Genomic DNA, 18629 nt, shown 5'->3' with positions numbered 1-18629 from the left:
CATGGCAGCTCACAGTCTCTGTAACTCCGGTTCTAGGAGATCCAATGCTCTCTCTTGTCTGGTCTCTACAGGCTCTGCCCACATGTGATGTACACAGACACAAATACATTTTAAAAACACACACACACACACACACGTGTATGTTTTAGCAGCTTGCTCAAGGCTGTGTGTTAAGCAAGTGAGTGAATGTTAGGCCCCCAATCGAAATCTCCTTCGCTTTCTTGCTGCGGCGTTGAATTGTTGGCCAGACTCTGGGATGTTAAACCTTTCGGGTCTTTTTTTTTTTTTTTCCCTCTAAGAATCACTTGGCGCTCTTGAACAGAATGAAGATTTCTGACATCTAGGGTGGGGGTTGTGAGGTTCTACACAACAGCACCCTGGATCAAACCTAGGATATAGAATTAAACTAAAAATCACTCAAAGGAGAACAAGCATGTATTTGTTCAGAGTGTGCTTGGCAAGCGGGCCAATCATCACCACTGTCCTTCCCAGAGGCTCAAAGCAGGCAGGGACACGAGAAGGGTGTATAAAAATAGAAGAAAAAGAAGAAGCGAGGAGGAGGGGCAGTAGCAGCCTCCACCTCCGCCACCCCAGATATCTGATTGGAGGCTGGTGGCTGGGAAAGCCGGGGGTGGGCTGCAAACACGTGAGATGGGTCTTGACACATTTATATTTCCCTGGTTGGTCCTGAATTGGAAGTCGAAACTGAAGTTGGCTTCCTGGTTGTCCGGTGCAATTTCAGCGGAGATTGTGGTCTGGCTTTCTGCACTTCTTTGCCGTCTCAGAGTTTGCCCATCATGTAAGGTATGGCCATTGTGTATCTGTACACTCTTTCATTCTGACTTTTAAGAATCACCTTCGCTCTCTGGTGCTGGGTTCATTCCTGTCTTCCAGTAAGCTCCATGACAGCCAGGGACCATCCTTCAAACCTGATCACGACTTCCAGGCTTATGAGGTGCTCCCAAGTTATTAAAAATCTTGCTGATTAAAAGCACTTGACAGTAGCTTTCGCTGCATATAAGAAAGCGGGCTTTCTGTGTTGCACAAATGGCCATCACCAGCAGGCTGGAGGCTGCCCCTTCCAGCTGCTTGTGTTCTAAACACAATAATATGAATCTTAGTGCCCGGACTCAGCCTTGACCCAGGCTACCCCCACTTTTCCTGGAAGCTTCCAGGTTAACTGCTGGTGTGCTAAGCTGCCCCAAGGCTCCTTCCTGCGCGCTCTGCTGGAGGCAGCCTGGAGTTCGTGGGAAAGCGGCTACTTGTGGCTTTTGAAAGCAGCCCTAATCCGAGGAGACCTCAGTTTCGCCGCCTGCTCTCGGCACTTTCTCTCTCCCCGCACCCCCCACGGGCCAGGGCTGGCAAGAGCTCTGCAAGGAGGGAAGGTACGCGGCGTGAGCACTCCCCCGGGCGTTAACTGGGTACAGCCAGGCGCAGGGCGGTTGCGATGGGCGTGCGCGCGCGAGCGGGAGCGGGGCTGACCCGCGGACGCGGCCCACCTGCTGCGGGCGCCGGGGCCGCGGGCGGAGGCGGGGGCGGCTCGCGGGCTGGAGCTGCACTAGCGGCCGGCCTCCGCCGCGCGCCCCCAGACATGGTCAGAGGGTCGGGAGGCGCCCCCACCCGCGCCGGTCGCTAGTCCGGGGCCGCGTCCCTCGCCGCCAGCGAGGTAGGTCGGAGCCGATCGGCCCCAGGCCGGCCGGAGGGGCGAACGGACCGCGCCGCCCCCGGCCCCCCGCGCGCCGGGGCGCCAGACAATGGCCGCGCGGTGCGGCGCGGGCGCCTGGGCGCCGCGGGGGCGTCCACACTTGCGCACCCGACCGGGCAGAGGCCGCGGGCACCGGCCAACGACACTGTCGAATCCCCGCGCCGGGCCCCGGGGCGGGGCGCTCTCCCGGCGGGAACGCGGGCCGGGCCCCGGCGCCAGCGCGGGCTGGAGGACCTAGATCGGGCCCGGCCGCTCCTGTGCTGTCAGCAAGCGGCAGGGGGCAGGGATCCCCTTTGCTGAGATTCTCTCCATCTTGGTTGTGATTTGAAACCGAGAGGGAGAAAATAATAATAATAATAATAATAAAATGCCGAATTGGAGCCGGGCTGCGCCGGGCTGACCCCCTCGGACCCTTGGCTTGTGGACTCCCAGGAACTGCCAGGCTGGGACAGTGCAGAAATTGGGTGACCGGGGGTAATAATGCCAGTATCTCTTAACAGATGGACAACCGAAAAAAAAAATCCAGGGGCCTCACTCAGGGCTCCAAGCTATCCTGAATTTAGGCAGACCATCGTATAAACAATTCAGTCCATTTTTGCATATGGTGTTTGGGCGGCTGAATTTTGGAATTATGCCTGGTGCCATCAGTGTCTGATGATTGGAATATTTAACGTTAATTATTAGAGGCAATACACAAAACTGAAGACGTGTCTGTTTATATTTATTGCAGCCATGGCTCTAAAAGGACAAGAAGATTACATTTATCTTTTCAAGGATTCTTCGCATCCAGTGGATTTTCTGGATGCATTCAGAACATTTTACGTGGACGGATTGTTTACCGATATTACCCTTCAGTGTCCTTCAGGCATAATCTTCCATTGCCACCGGGCTGTCTTAGCTGCCTGCAGCAATTATTTTAAGGCCATGTTCACAGCTGACATGAAAGAAAAATTTAAAAGTAAAATCAAACTGTCGGGCATCCACCATGATATTTTGGAAGGCCTCGTAAATTATGCTTATACTTCCCAAATTGAAATAACTAAGAGAAATGTGCAGAGCCTTCTGGAAGCAGCCGATCTGCTGCAGTTCCTCTCAGTAAAGAAGGCTTGCGAGCAGTTTTTGGTCAGGCACCTGGATATTGATAACTGTATCGGGATGCACTCCTTTGCAGAATTCCATGTGTGCTCAGAACTAGAGAAGGAGTCTCGAAGAATTCTGTGCTCTCGGTTTAAGGAAGTGTGGCAACAAGAAGAATTTCTGGAAATCAGCCTTGAAAAGTTTCTCTTTATCTTGTCCAGAAAGAACCTCAGTGTCTGGAAGGAAGAAGCTATCCTGGAACCAGTCATTAAGTGGACTGCTCATGACGTAGAGAACAGGATCAAATGCCTATACAACCTATTGAGCTATATCAACATAGATATAGACCCGGTGTACTTAAAGACAGCATTAGGCCTCCAAAGAAGCTCTCTCTTAACAGAAAATAAGATCCGTTCCCTGATATACAATGCCTTGAATCCCATGCATAAAGAGATTTCCCAGAGGTCCACAGCCACCATGTACATTATTGGAGGCTATTACTGGCATCCCTTATCAGAGGTCCACATATGGGATCCTCTGACAAATGTGTGGATCCAGGGAGCAGAAATACCAGATTATACCAGGGAGAGTTACGGTGTCACATGCTTAGGGCCCAACATCTACGTGACGGGAGGGTACAGGACAGATAACATAGACGCTCTTGACACAGTGTGGGTCTATAACAGCGAAGGTGACGAGTGGACAGAAGGCTTGCCGATGCTCAACGCCAGGTATTACCACTGTGCGGTCACCTTGGGGGGCTGTGTCTATGCGCTGGGCGGTTACAGAAAAGGCGCCCCTGCAGAAGAGGCCGAGTTCTATGACCCACTGAAAGAGAAGTGGCTTCCCATCGCAAACATGATTAAAGGTAAGTGTAGCTTTTGCTCTCCTGTGTTTTGAGAGAGTAATTTTAGGAAGAATGCTTCACACTGAAGATAGTCTTCAGGAATGACGGTAGCTTAGACTGTGACTCAGTCAGCCCAGCGTGATCCAGGTAGACACCGTACAGAACCCAGCTTGTCTGGCCTTCAAGCTTCACAAAAACATCAGTCAACAGAGCGCATGGCTTCCACACGCTAAGCCCAGGTTCCATTGCCAGCATCATCAAAACTGGGCTTGTGGCTCATGCCTATGATCAGGAAAGTCAGAAGTTCAGGTTCATTCTCAGCTACATAGGGAGTTCAAGGCCAGCCTGGGCTATGTAAGACTCCATCTTTAAAATTTTTTAATTAGATGGAGTAAAACATTTAATAGTTTTAAAAAGAATGAGCTGCGTGTGGTAACGTAACATCTGTGATTCCCAGCACTCAAGGAGGCAGAGGCAAGTGGATCTCTGTGAGTTCAAGGCCAGTCTGGTCTACAAAGCGAGTCCAGGACAGCCAAGGCTACACAGAGAAACCCTGTCTCGAACCCCCCACCCCAAATGCTGTATAAGTTAGAACAGAAAGCTAATTTATGTAAAGAAATAGTATAATTCACTCTCCCCCCATACATAGTCCTATATCTTACAAGTGTTAGTTTGTATCTGGCTTAGAGACTGATGTGGTTAGTTTTGTTAGTTCATGGGTTTGTTTTTTATTCGTCCTTCAAGTGTTTTTCAGTTCTGATTTGTTTTTGTTGTTTTGATTTGGTATTTTTGTCTTGTCTTGTTTTGTTTTGTTTGAGACAGAGCCTCACTCTGTAGCCATGCTGCCCTGGCACCTGCTGTATAGACCAAGCTGGCCGCAAATTCTGAATGCCCTGCCTGTCTCTGCCTCCTGAGCGCCGAAATTAAAGGTGTGTGCCACCACACCTGGCACGGATGTGCCCTTTAACATCCAGCTTGCTCCCCCTTCTTGGAATACACGGATCGTCTCTGTGAGGTCTCTCACTAAAACTTTGGAAGGTTGGTCCCTTCGGGATATGACGCTGTACGTTCTCCTGAGAGCTAGAGACATAACCTGAGCTTTGGTGGGGCTCGCTTGCCTGAGAAGAAAGGGCAGGGACTCCCCGTGGCCCACACCGCCGAGCATACCGAGTCTCTTTACCTGCCCGATAAATACTGGATTTGTTGAGATTATTTAGCCTTTCTCTTCTTCCTTTCAGCTGGAAAAAAAAAGGTTCAACTAGAATTCTTCTTTTATTGCACTTATGCATTAGTGCTTGGGAGTTAAAAAAACAAACCCAACTGGTAGGTTCTTACCAAACTGGTGTCATTTTTGTCCCAAATGTTTCTTCCCAGGCCTTTCTGTTTCTTTTTTAATGCTAGTGAGGGTGTGGGAATGTGACCTGGACTGGAAATCTGACCTGATGTGATCCTTGGAGGACAAGCCGGAAGCTTAGTGACAGATGGTCTTGTGATCATACCCTGCTGCTATAGCCAGGCTGCCTGGGTCCCAGCTCTGACTTTCTCTGCTGAACTTGGATGACTGATTCAGCCCCTCTCTCTGCCCAGCTTTGCCATCTGGCCTATGGGGAGGGCAGCATTAGATAGCTGGGGGTCTTGAGAAGACTGAGGGACCCTGTGCTTACGGAACACTGGGAACAGAGTGTAGCTCACACGAAGCCTTCAGTATCGGGTCTGCTATCCCCAAGCGGCTGTGTGTGTGGCTGGGTAGCAGAGAGCCTGTTGCTGTCTGGGTTCTGGCTTTGCCTGAGTGATACCACGGCTGACTGACCAGCTAACAGGCCGATCCTGAATGCTCTCACCCTTCTCCCATAGAAGAAGCAAGCCAAGTTCAAGCGCTCTAAGTTGCAAACCTGCAGGCATTGCTGCTTTTATTTCTCAATGATGACAGTGTCAGTGGTTTTATAGATAATGTACCTTTGAGGGTGGAAATTGGCAATTTTAAGAATTATATTTGAAACTGTTTTCTGTGGGTGGAGCTGGGTGGTAACTGAAAGAAAGCCCTTTGCCTTTTCATTACCCTTGGTGCTCTTATGGGAGATCTTTGTACTCTGCCATCCTTTCCCACATGCCAGCTGGCTTTGAAATCACAGAGATTCATTCTCTTATTATTATTTTTTTATTTTTATTATTTATTTATTTATTTATTTATTTATTTATTTATTTATTTTTAAAAAAACAATGCCTTGCCCTGTCTCTCTAGGCTGGCCTTGTCACACTCTCAGTCTTCCTGCTTAAGCCTCCAGATACTGGGATTACAGAAGCGAGCCACAAACAAGGCCAGAGGTTTATTATTTTCACTTGAAAATTTGGATTCTTGTTTCTATCTAGCCAATCCAGGGAGGGTAGCACTCAGCTCCAATGTGTACAGCTTTGATTTATATCATTCTGACGGACTGGCTTAGACCAAAATTTTAGTTTCCCATTTTCCAGTAGAAAGTACAAGGTTATGCTTACATGCATTATGAAATGAAGTAACACCTTTTCTGGGGATATAAGTTTCATTTGAGTTGAGTCAAATTCTGGTTTTATTTCCGTTTTGGGAGGGCATTTAGGGATATTATATACAGAGAAGAAATAAACCCTTGGCTTCTTTGGAACTCCTGAGTCTGTCTTTTTCATTATAACATCTTGCTTGTAAACCTACTTGTACTTTGAAGTAGAGATCAGTGAGGAGATTAAACTGCCCGGGCACATAACAAAGTGTTATTCAAAATTGGTTGAAAGACTTGAAACTGCACATTTTCAACTAAAATGAGCCTCTCCTCTTACCGGACGAACCTGTTTTCTTCTCACTTTCCTGCGGCATCAGACTCTCCCAGTTTCCCCCGTTCAGGACCTGAGAATGAGCCTGGTTTGTCCTGTGGTTGAAGCCTATCTGTTTGACCCACCTCTGCCCTTGCCTTCACACCCAAAGCACCTGCTGAGTCTGGCCCTTGATAATCCTTATGTGAGTCTGTCCCTCCATCTTCTTGAGTCCTCGCCTTCCTTTTTGGACCCTTCCTGCCTCTGTTTATAACCTTGAAATGCCCTGATGAATGAAGCCCAGACATTTAGCTTCAACTTGCATTCCGTCTTTAATTCTTGTAGGATGACTCCCATTGTGCTAGCCTGCATGGCATTGCCTGGTAAGCCTCTGTGGGGCTTTCCTCTGCTTGCCAGAGTCCTAACCATCAGTCTCAGGGCAAATCGTGTCACCCCTGCTGTGATTTCTCCAGTCAAAAGCAATGTGCCTTTGATCTGACCAATTACATTAGCAACTCTCTCTCTCTTTTTTTTTTTTTTTTCAATGCAGTTTATTCAGGAACATTGAACAATCCTCGGACCCCGGGGAAAGCCAGCCCACAGCTTAAATAGCCTCTGGGTAGCCAACCCAGGCGTGCCACGGGGGCAATGCAGATAGGTCCACATCCATGGAAGCAAGCCAGATCCTCGGCCTTAGCCAAATGTGGAGTTGTTCGTGACAGAGAGCACTCACCATCGGGAAGGTGGAAGGCGGAAACCAGCTCCATCTTTAAGGCATAGCATTCCGCAGCTCTCTACAGTTCCCCCTTTTTGTTTTAGACGCATCAGGCAAGAGTAGAGGTCTGATCTCTGATATTAGAAATAAATTGGGACTTTGTACAGATGTTCATTTAGGTGTCATCCACCCAAAGAGCATCAGACCGTCCGATACCTTTTTCTCAGAGGCGGGACCTGGGGCATCAACCCGCATGCAATCAGACATGCTCTTCTCTGGGTCCAAAGCGGCTGACCCTGAGTGCAGTGCTTAGCCTCGCATCCTGAGCGTATCATTTTAGCTTTTTATGGTATCCAACCATGCTTGGGGAGAATGTCCTGCTTCAATGGCTGTAAAGGCCTGAATGATCATGGCTGCATCACACTGTTGTGAGACTCTAATCTTGCATATATACCACAGGCAAACCAAGGAGACCAACACCAGAAGGCCTGCTAACTCTCCCATGCCCACCCATTCCTTCAGATGATTCATGGCTGCAGCAATCCATGTTGATAATCCTCTGGCTAGTCCTGCGTCCACTCCGGTAGAATTTACTGTGACAATGGCCACTCTCAGCTGCTCCATCGTAGTATCGAATTCTCCAGTCCAATTACCTAAAATATAGCTCGACAATTGTTTAGACAGATTTGCAGCGCAGGAAAAATTCTCATGTTGTATGCTAGTGACACAAAGTCCAGCATACTTTCATTGACAGCCAGGTTGAGCGATTTGCCATAGGGTATCAATTTGCTCCTGCAAGAGGTCAATCCTCTGATTGAACACCATCAACAACTCTCTCTCTTTATGGTATTTTTCCATAAAACTTTGTTGTAATTATTTGTACCCCTAAAAGAGCACAAGGAGCCTTTAGTTTTCACCCTTACCTCTCAGCACCTACCACAAAGCATTGCGGCTACCGTCCGTAAAAACAAAGCAATAACAAATGGATTGGTACTCATTTCAGAAACGCATGAACGATCTAAGATGTGATCTTAATTGACATACAGGTGTGGGGAATGCTACTGCCTGTGTCCTACATGAAGTTATCTATGTCATCGGCGGCCACTGTGGCTACAGAGGAAGCTGCACGTATGACAAGGTTCAGAGCTACAACTCAGACATCAACGAATGGAGCCTTATCACTGCTAGCCCACACCCAGGTAACAAGAATCCTATTTCAAGTACATGACTGCATCTGTAGTTGGGAACACTGCACAGAGATTAAGGCTGGGCGAGTGTGCCTTCTCTTTCAGAAGCGTGTTCACTCTGGATTTCAAGGACTGTTACACACCTGCTCCTAGACATGCACAGGCCTGTATGTGTGCTACCTTAATAGTCATAAAGAAAAGTATTGTGTGTCAAAGGGATGCCCTGCTTCTGGGGTGTGTGTGTGTGTGTGTGTGTGTGTGTGTGTGTGTGCGCGCGCACGTGCCAGAGTAGGATGTCAGATGTATTCCTCAGTTGCCTCAACACTTTAATTTTTGAGACAGGGTATCTCTCTGAACTTGGAGCTTCCCTGTTTGGCTAGATGGGCTCTCTACGGTCGTTCTGTCCCCGCACTTCCGTGGCTGGGATTAGAGGCATTCGCTGTTGAGCTCAGCATTTCATGGGAGCGCTGGAGATCTGAACTTGGGTCTTCATGCTCACCTAGCTATCTCCTTGGCCCCTTTTTGCTCTCTTTCAGTTTTAGCCTTTCACGTGGGGTTGGGAGTACAAGTGAGTGGTAAGAGCGTGTATTTAGTGTGTGTGGGACCCTGGGTTCAGCTTCACTGTGAAAGAGTGAATAGTCTAGACTTTTACAGTCACGCCATATGTTTAAGAATTTGCATTTAGATGAAGTCATATCATGTCACCTTACTGTTTTGAATCTTCTCTCTCTCTCTTTTTTTTTTTTTTTTTTTTTTTTTTTTTTTTTTTTTGCAGAGTATCAGGCTTTTAGTGGGTCACTGGAGAGGAAAAATAAAAATCTGCAAGCTTAAGATATCTGTGACCAACAGCAATAGCTAACATGCTTGAGTGCACCCTGTGCGGGTTAGGGTTTGACTGAGCACTTTGCATGCAGTGTTATCCTAAGTTCTCACTGAAATTCTGCGCAGAGGCGTTGTTATCGTTGATTTACATATTTGGAAATGGAGGGTCAGTAATTTAGAAAAGATGCAAAGATTTCCCCAAACCACACAGTTTGAAAGCGATGGCCCAGGAGCCACGGTACGCCAGTCTTGGTTCTGTAGTCCGCAGCCGGCCGCTGCCAACGAGCATCTCTATTGCTCTCAGCCCACGTCGCTGCCTCTGCCTCCACCTCCTGCATCTGTCCCATCTCACCTGCGTCTGGTGCTGTATCTCTGGTTGCTAACACCCTCACATCAGAGACTTTAGCTGCAGGCCGCCCTGGCTCTGAAAACATAGCTTGTGTGGATATTGGTCTTAGTAGCCCAGCTGTATCGCCTAGTCTAGATGAGACTCCCATCACTTTCTATGGTGTTTGACAAAGTTGTTGGAAAGTTGTAATAGTAGGTCATTCTTGGCAGTGGCTGATGCTTATTTGGTACTGGCTAGGCATACTATTCCAGTCACTTTACATGTATTAATCTGTTTATATTTGTCATCTTTACAATACCTCAGTACAGTACCTGAGGCAACCAGTTTTGTTCAGAAAAGGTGTATCTAGCCCACAGTGTGGAGGATGGAGGATCTTCTTCAAGACTGGTTGCCACTTTGGTCTGGTCCCTGACGGAGCAGGAAATGGTGATGTCAGGAGCAGGTGTTAAAGCGGAAGTCACCTCAGCAACCACTGAGGAAGAAGAGAGAGAGGACTGGTTGGCGTTAAACAGTGCTTTTCAGGGGCCTCCCCTAATGTCCCACCTTGTTGTAATCCATAGCACCTCCTAATATCAGTGTCCTGGGCAGTAAGTATATATTGTCTCTTGGGAGGGAGGCATTACCCATATTCAAACCACAGCACCACTATTTACTTATTTATTTGTTTGGTGTGTTTGTGTGTGGTGTGCACGCTCGTATGCGAGAGTACACACGTGCACATGGTGTACTGGCACACAGAACACCCATGTGAAGGCCTGAGATATGGATATTGTCTTTGTGGTTGCTCTCCACCTTCTCCATTGAGGTAGGATCTCCCAGTGAACCCAGAGCTCACCGTTTGGGTTAGTCTGGCATGCCCTGGGGATCCTCTCCTCTCTGCCCCGTAAAGTGGGATTATGCCCATTCTGCATTACATGGGTTCTGGAGTTCTGAACTCTGGCCCTCAACCATGGCAGTATTTTACCCGCTGAGCCATCACCCCAGCCACATGGCCGTATTCAAACCTCACAGCAATCCTGCGAGCTAGGGAGGGGTTCTTGCGAACTGGCTTACAGGGGTTGAAGTGGTGACATTGCTTTGCTCAGACTCAGCCACCTAATGCCCAGTAGAAGGGTGGTTGAACCCAGGTAGCCGGCCTGGGGCCAGTGCTCTGCAGCGTGTTCTCACTGGAACACCGTGTCAAAACCTCCATCCCACATGACCCTGCTTAGTTTGTGGTCAGACTTCACTCTCCAACAAACTCCAGCACCTGAGAAATCAGTGTAGGAAAAACCACAAAGAATCAATTAGAAAGCTGTTATTTCCATTAACATACTTAATCTGTATTGTACAAAGGGATCTATTTAAAAATAAGTGTCTCGGGACTAGAGAGACGGCTCAAAGGTTAAGAGTACTCGCTGCTCTTACCAAAGACCTCCATTTAGTTCCCACTGCCCACGTGATGGTTAGCAGTCCAGTTCTGGCCTCTGGACACCAGGCATGCACACGTCTACATATGTACACACATGCAGGCACTTACGCATAGACACAAAATAAAAATTAATTCAAAAAACAAAAATAAGTGTCCTACAAAGTCTATGAATTGTATATAATTTACTGTCTACTTGAAAAAAAAGAGTTAAAGCCAAGCACAGTGGCGCACGCCTGTAATCCTAGCACTGTGGGAGGCAGAGGCAGGCAGATCTCTGAGTCCAAGGCCAGCCTGGTCTACATAGTGAGTCCAAGCAGCCAAGGCTACACAGAGAAACTCTGTCTCAAAAAGAAAAAAAAAGGGGGGGGGAGGGGAGTCTAAAAGGCAATGTTACTTAGGCCTAAAGTTAGAAGGAACAAAAAATTGAAAATCAACCCAAAAAAGTACAGTGTAAATCAGTAGAAACACACAATTGTAGTTGTGAAGTTTTAATTTATATTTAAGTTTTCCTGATGAGGTTTTTTAGATGCTAATTAGCACCTCACACAGTACATTCTCTTGGCTGTCAGGGTGCATAAGCTATTTTTTGAATTGGCTTGTTACCAAAATTTAAAATTCAGAAGATTTCAAACAAAAATCATGGTTTGGGGCCTTTAAAGAAAAGTGGTGAGGACTGGCAACATGACAGTGTTCCCGCCGGCAGCAGAGATGACAGTCGAGGAGTAGCTGTCCTCGATAGATGAGGCCTACGGTTGTTCGTTCGGGCCACACCACAGACCAAAGGACTTGTGGGCTGCTCTTCTTATCCCCGGGCTGCTTCATATCAGGGTGCCTGGAGGAGCCAACAGAAGGAGAGAAACAAACACACTCTAGGTGAGGTAGACTCCCCACCACACGGCCCAGAAGTCCAAAGCTTCTACAGGGGGACACCCTTCATGATGGCCATGACAGCCAGAGGTCTCGGTAACTCGGATGCATGCTTTTCTCACTCGTGTCCCCGACTAGACTGGCAGGGTGAGCGCCACTGGGCAGGCTATCCTCGGAAGCAAGTGTCCTGGCTGACGCATCAGGTGGTCTGTCCTTGGTCACAAGGTCGCCAACACCCTGAGAAACCTACCCCGCTTCCCCGCTTCCCTAGTTGAACGTCCTGTCGGGAGGACGGTACCGCCGCTGTCTTGAAAGCTGATAGGTGTCCAGCTCCGTGTGTTGGGCAGTTCCCGGAGAGATAGTGGTGAGAGGGGTGGCTTCCTTCTTGTCATTGTGCATAGCGTTGATGAGGATTATGGCCCAGAGGGTTAAGCAGCAGGCGCAGGTCATCTGAGTCAGGTGGGCAGCACAGTGCAACAGAATCAAAATGTCACCACGTCTATTTTGGGGTTCTGAATTGCAGAGCTATTTACTGTGTTTGTTTTCGGAATGATCTTGTTCTTTTTTCTTTTTTTTTCCTTCCAAAAAGAATATGGCTTGTGCTCAGTTCCGTTCGAAAACAAGCTCTACTTGGTCGGCGGACAGACCACGATCACGGAGTGCTATGACCCGGAGCAGAGCGAGTGGAGAGAGACGGCGCCCATGATGGAGAGGAGGATGGAGTGCGGGGCTGTCATCATGAACGGGTGCATCTATGTAACAGGAGGGTACTCCTACTCCAAGGGCACGTACCTCCAGAGCATCGAGAAGTACGACCCAGAACTCAATAAGTGGGAAATAGTGGGCAACCTCCCGAGTGCCATGCGGTCCCACGGATGCGTTTGTGTGTATAATGTCTGAAGGAGTCCACGGGACTCGGGGCATAGTGAAAAAAAAAACTCAGAGTTTGGGGTACCTTGTTATCGTGACGTAGCCCGTGCTGGGGCATTGGAGAATTTAATTCTAACTCTGCACTGTCTCCAGACCCAGTGATTATGGGAGTAATGTAAGAAAAACGTTGTGTTTGTATACAGTTCAAATAGGAGAGTTAACCCCTCCTAGAGTCTCTGCTTTTAAAGGTAGATTGGAGTATTTGACACTTGGTAAAGGCGAAAGGCCTGTGCAGTGAACTTTTCTTCCTGGGTAGTATCAAAACACTGGGTATAGGTCAAAACCATTCATTCTGAATTTGGAAGTGTCTGGTAAGAGCCCCTGACATACCTGGGCACGGTGGCGCACACCTTTAATCCCAGAGGTGGGCAGATCTGAGTCGAAGGACATCAAGGCCAGCCTGGTCCACATGGCAAGTTCCAGGCCAGCCAGGGGTACAGTGAGACCCTGTCTTTAAAAGCCTGCAATGTGCCCATGGTCTTTTGTGGGTCTCTAGCTGGTAGGAATTTGAAATGTAAAGAGAGAACCTTCTCTACCTCTACAAAACAACACTTAAAATTGTTTCCCTTTAGAATGAGTCAGGATGTGGATTTACTTACAGCCTTTTTCCCTTTGTGGTGTATATAATTTATTGCTAGCATTCTTTATTTCCTATCAAAGCTACAAGAACTAAACACTGTACAAATGATTGCTACTGTTCAAAGACTTTACAACTCAATTTAAAAGACTAGCAAGTCTAAAAAGACAGAGAAGACAGTCAAATATTTTCTGATGCTAAGGGCTGTGTTTAATTTTTGGTGCGGGTGTAGGTTGCTAGTTTAGGTATCTGGCTTCAGCATGTTGGCAAATCCTCTTTTATAGTTAGGTGTCTGCAGATAAAGAGCCAGAAAGCATGTAGAACAGCTGTGATGCAGTGGAAAATATGTTGACAAGAAGAATTTGCTTTAATTTGCCAGCTCTGCTGCTAACAAGATTTTGGGACTTCAATCTCTGAACCCATCTGTGACTAGAGCTTCCTGACGCATGTACACTGGCATTTTGAGACATAGATTTTTCTAGATCAAGAGCCCCTCAAATCTTTGAAGCCAGATGAGGCCTGGGTGACCTGTGAGCCAGATATACCCTTTTTCATCTTCTGTGTGCCTGCAGGGTCACTTCCCAAATGTGCCATAACTTGAGAAGGGGTAGAGTTGGCTTGTGGGGGCACTGCCTAACTCATCTAAATGTGAGTGGTCTATGAGACCATCTGCTCACGGTTGGTTGGTTTTATCGATTTTGTTTTGTTTTTTTAAGAGATGTACTTATTTTTACTTTAAATAAAACTACTTCTGATTTTAAAAAAAATTTCAAGAAAACTATTTAATATTCACTTCAGGTAGCATTTTAAACAGACTCAACCCTTTGGAGTTGCTACATGGTACTTTTTATAAAGAGGCATAAGAGGGACCATAGTGGGCTAGTGAGCTGACTCAGTAGGCGAGAAGGCTCACTTCGCAGGCCTGAGGCCTACACGAAACCCTTAGCACCCACTGTGGAAGGAGAACACGTAGTCCTGAGAGCTGTGCTCTGCCTTCCACGTGTGTGTTGTGCCATGTGTAAGTACACACACACACAATGGAAGTAAATGTAAAGATTTTTAAATGATTATATCCTCTGCCCAGTGAGTTCTCATTATTTTTAAGCTAAAGAATGCTGAAAAAAATATAAATGCATGAGAATGTTTATGTCTGCATTATAAATAGTAGCAACAATATGGAGAAAAATCTCTACGTTAAAGAAAGTGTGCTAATGAAATAAAGTCTACTGCCATGAGAATAACTGTTTGGAAGACTGTAGAAGTATGATGTGTCACTGCTAATCTGTGGGAGCTAGTGCCCACAGTAGGCCTGTGACTGTAAGGCCTTCATGCATGTGGACGGTGATGTGCTAAATAAACTCAAGGTGTTTGTGGAAGGGGATGTGGAATGGTTTTAAATTTATTAGATTTTTTCCTTTGTTTTTTTCAATAAAAATAAATAAGTCACTGTATGTGTGGTTAAGAGTTGCTTACGGGGACTGGAGAGATGGCTCAGAGGTTAAGAGCACTGGCTGTTCTTCCAAAGGTCCTGAGTTCCATTCCCAGTACCACATGGTGGTTCACAACCATCTATAATGAGATCTGGTGCCCTCCTCTGGCATACAGGCACACATGCAGACAGACACTGTATAAATAATAAATAAATACATCTTTAAAAAAAAAAAGAGAGAATAAAGTATAATTAATAAAGAAAAAAGGAAATAAAAAAAGAGTTGCTTACATTTGAGCGAACTGGGCTGAAGCAGTCTAAATCAGTGAAATAAATTATATCCCATTAGAATCTATAACTTTAATGGTAGGCTATTTTATTGTTTTCTCAAGAACATTTAATGCTGGGAAAACAGGACACTGCCCAGTCATGTTTCACAGTTTGCTTGGGGGAGCAGCTGAGAACAGTTGCAGTCACTTTCCCGTCCTTTGCCAACTCCTCTGGATCCTGTGGATGCTGAGGTCCACCGCCTCTCCTGTGTGATCAGCAACAGTGCAGCCCCTGCTGGGTTTCGCGTCCAGGCCCTCCTCATCTTGTTTTCAGTAGTCTCAGTATCCGGTCTCTCCATGTGTGTATCGTGTGTATGGACTGGACAGCAGTTTCACTGTCTACAGAAAAGGCATGCTACACATGCTTGACCAATCTTGTAAACGGTGTGTGATGGGGACATTTAATTTACGGCTTTTTTAAAAAACCCTGCTTTTTGCTATTGATTTGCATGTGCAGGAAGGTACACACACTTCTGTCAGTTGCCCCGACTTTCAAATCACTGCAATATAAATAAAAGTATGTATTTGGTATTAATTTAATATTTAGGTTTAGTGTGTTTGGGTTTTGTTGTTATTATTTTGTTTTTGAGACTCTCATTGTGTGGCTGTGGTTGCCCTGGAATTCACTCTGTAGACCAGGCTGGCCTCCACCTCAGAGATCTGCCTGCCTCTGCCGCCAAGTGCTGGGATCCAAGGTGTGCACCACTATGCCCAGGGTCAGTGTTTGAATTTAAAGGCCATTGCTTTGAAAAGGCGAGCACTTTGCTTGCAAAACAAAATTGCAGAAATTATTTTACTCATAACTTAAGATAACTTTGATTTTTAAAAGTTGCCGTTTCTCATAGGTTATATTTTGGGTCATTCAGCTGGAACCGAAAGAGAGTGAACATCTAGGGCACTTACTTGCTGCTTAAAGGCATAGTAGCCTCTGTTTTCAAATTCATGCCCATTACCAGCTGAATGTTTGTTTCCCCAACGTTCATGCATTGACTCTGTAGCCTTATACTTGAAACAGGAAGAATGCCCCAGAAGTCATTAAGGCCATGTGATACCCTGAATACAGGCTTTCACCCAGTAGGAAAGTGTCTTTACAAGTCACCAGAAGACCTGCTCACACACGCGCCTGCTCTTACACACTTGCTCATGCGGCCTGTGAACTTGGTGGCCATTTCTTCTGGCCTCCAATTCTTCAACAAACACATCTTTGGTCTCCCTGTCGGTGGTGCCTTGCTATGGCAGCCTGAGCTGACAGGAGCGAGGTACACAGTAGAGTGCTCTGTATGTGGTGGAGGTGGCAGGGAGAGGTCGATAGCCCTCTCACCCGTCACACGTGCAGAACCACCACCATCTGTTTTTTTTGTCTGGAAAGCCTGAAACTCTTTGAGCAGTTGGTGGCACATGCCTTTGATCCCTGTGGTCAGACAGAGGCAGGTGGATTTCTGTGAGTTCAAGGTCAGCCTGATCTACAGAGGGAGTTCTGGAACAGCCAGGGCTTCAAAGAAACCCTGTTTCAAAAAAAAAAAAAAGAAAAAACAGAACGAGAGAAAGAAAGAAAGAAAGAAAGAAAGAAAGAAAGAAAGAAGGAAAGAAGGAAAGAAAGAGAAAGAAGGAAAGAAGGAAAGAAAGAGAAAGAAGGAAAGGAGGAAAGAAGGAAAGAAAGAGAAAGAAGGAAAGAAAGAAAGAAGGAAAGAAGGAAAGAAAGAGAAAGAAGGAAAGAAGGAAAGAAAGAAAGAAGGAAAGGAGGAAAGAAGGAAAGAAGGAAAGAAAGAAAGAAGGAAAGGAGGAAAGAAGGAAAGAAAGAGAAAGAAGGAAAGAAAGAGAAAGAAGGAACTCAGAACTTCAGCTCTGTTTCTCAGGGAAACACATCATAGTTGCTTCCTCTGAGGAGTCAACCTAAAGACCAAATCTGTTGACCCTCTAGCTCCCTGCCTCTGTGATACACATAGCATCCCAGCCCTGGCCAATGACGAGTCTGGAGCCATTGCTGGCCAACTTCTCTGGTTGTTTGGTTGACAGGGGCTGAAAGAAGATGCCATAGTGACTAGAAATGAAAATGATAATACCTCAATTCCAGCCTTTCTTGCAGACTCAACCCTCCATTCTGCAGTGTGGATATGTTAGCTTTTTCTTCTTCCTCCTCCTCCCCCTCCTTCCTTCTTGAGTTGGGATTCTGTCTCTTGGAACCAAAAAAATCACACACTAATATCAAAAAGGTTTATGTGTAACTCAGAAGTGGAGCCCTTGCCTGTCATTTGTGAGGCCCTGTACAAGAAATATACAAGTCAACAACATATACCAAGGGGGGACTTTGCCCCTTTAAACAATTTAAATATTTTTGGAAAATACTGTGTTTTTCATGCTACGGCAGTGTGGTTGTTTGAAAAAGAATAGCTCCCATAGGCTCAGAAATTTGAATGCTTCAGGGAGTAGCACTACTTTTCAGGAAGGAGGAAGCACGATCTTGTTGGAGGAAGCCTATCACTGGGGGTGGGCTTTGCGGTCTCAAAAGCTCATGCCAGGCCCAGTGTCTCCATCTTCTGCTGCCTGTGGATCCAGATGTAGAACTCTCAGCTCCTCCAGCGCCATGTCTGCCTGTGTGCATCCATGCTCCCAGCCATGAGGAAAAAGGACTAAACCTCTGAAACTGGAAGCCAGCCCCAGCTAAATGCTTTCTTTTATAAGAGTCGCTGGGTCACGGTGTCTCTTCATACCAACAGAATCCTGTAAGACAAACAGACTACAAGTTTAGTAGCTTTAAACAGCGTAAACCTGGGCCAGTGACAAGGTGACTCAGCTGGTAAAGGCACTTGCTCCCATACCTAACAACCAAAGTTAGATTCCTGGGGCCCGCCTGGTGGAAGGGGAGAAGACATACTCCCCCAAGTTGTTCTCTGATCTTTGCATGTACACCCTGGCACATGCGTGTTCACACAAACAAGTAAATGCTAAAAAAGCCAGGTGGTGGTGCACAACTTTGATCCCAGCACTTCGGGAGGCAGAGGCAGGCAGATCTCTGAGTTCAAGGCCAGCCTGATCTACAAAGCAAGTCCAGGACAGCCAAGGCTACACAGAGAAACCCTGTCTTGAAAAAATTTTTTAAAAAAATCCAGGTGTGTTGTTATACACATTTAATCTCAGCATTCAGGAGACAGAGGCGGGCAGATTTGAATTCTAGACCAGCCAGTGATGGAGTGAGGCCATGTCACAAAACAAGATGAAAACAATAAAAATGTAAGTATTATGTCTCACCATGTCAATGTTAGCAACTTTTTTTTTTTTTTTTTTTTTTAATTTCAAATAGGTCTTATATGAAGCCCCAGCTAGCCTCAAACTCAAGACATTTCTATCTCCATCTCCCAGGGAGCCACTGTACCTGGCTGCAGTTTGAACTGGCTTTTGCCACCCAACCTAATAGATTCACAGCCTCCAGGCATTAGGACAGAAACATTTTTAAGGGAGCATTAGATAAAATACTGCCTCCCTTGACGTTGGCATTCCATTTGGTTGAATTTACCTCATGCTTTTCTGAAGAGGTCCTGACAAAGGGTTAAACAAGTCAGAACAGAACATGGGGAGCTGGTCACAGAAGAGAAAAAGCTT

At 46.5% G+C, this 18629-nt stretch overlaps 1 protein-coding gene across 3 annotated transcripts; it reads left to right on the top strand.

The window, feature by feature from the left end:
- Positions 1–619: 619 nt before the first annotated feature.
- Positions 620–14722, top strand: Klhl23 (kelch like family member 23). Of its 3 annotated transcripts, none has more exons than XM_021635598.2 (4): positions 620–804; positions 2436–3650; positions 8175–8327; positions 12354–14722. In XM_021635598.2, exons 2-4 carry the CDS (start codon positions 2438–2440, stop codon positions 12662–12664), a joined length of 1677 nt encoding a protein of 558 aa, XP_021491273.1. In that variant the 5' UTR covers positions 620–804; positions 2436–2437; the 3' UTR covers positions 12665–14722. The 3 variants fall into 3 exon arrangements, with proteins under 3 accessions (XP_021491273.1, XP_021491274.1, XP_021491272.1); XM_021635599.2 differs by lacking the exon at positions 620–804 and adding an exon at positions 1201–1385; XM_021635597.2 differs by lacking the exon at positions 620–804 and adding an exon at positions 1448–1666.
- Positions 14723–18629: the final 3907 nt, after the last annotated feature.

The sequence above is a fragment of the Meriones unguiculatus genome, chromosome 8, assembly GCF_030254825.1.
Source record: "Meriones unguiculatus strain TT.TT164.6M chromosome 8, Bangor_MerUng_6.1, whole genome shotgun sequence".
NCBI classification, from domain to species: Eukaryota; Metazoa; Chordata; class Mammalia; order Rodentia; family Muridae; genus Meriones; species Meriones unguiculatus.
The sequence above is the reverse complement of the archived record's forward strand: the minus strand, read 5'-3'. Positions and strand labels throughout refer to the sequence as shown.

Bases quoted from the DNA above. Each gene is read 5' to 3' on its own strand.
- Klhl23 (XM_021635598.2), top strand. From the start codon at position 2,438: ATGGCTCTAAAAGGACAAGAAGATTACATTTATCTTTTCAAGGATTCT. The intron at 3,651-8,174 runs GTAAGTGTAGCT...ATTGACATACAG, and splicing joins CATCGCAAACATGATTAAAG to GTGTGGGGAATGCTACTGCC. The intron at 8,328-12,353 runs GTAACAAGAATC...CCTTCCAAAAAG, and splicing joins CACTGCTAGCCCACACCCAG to AATATGGCTTGTGCTCAGTT.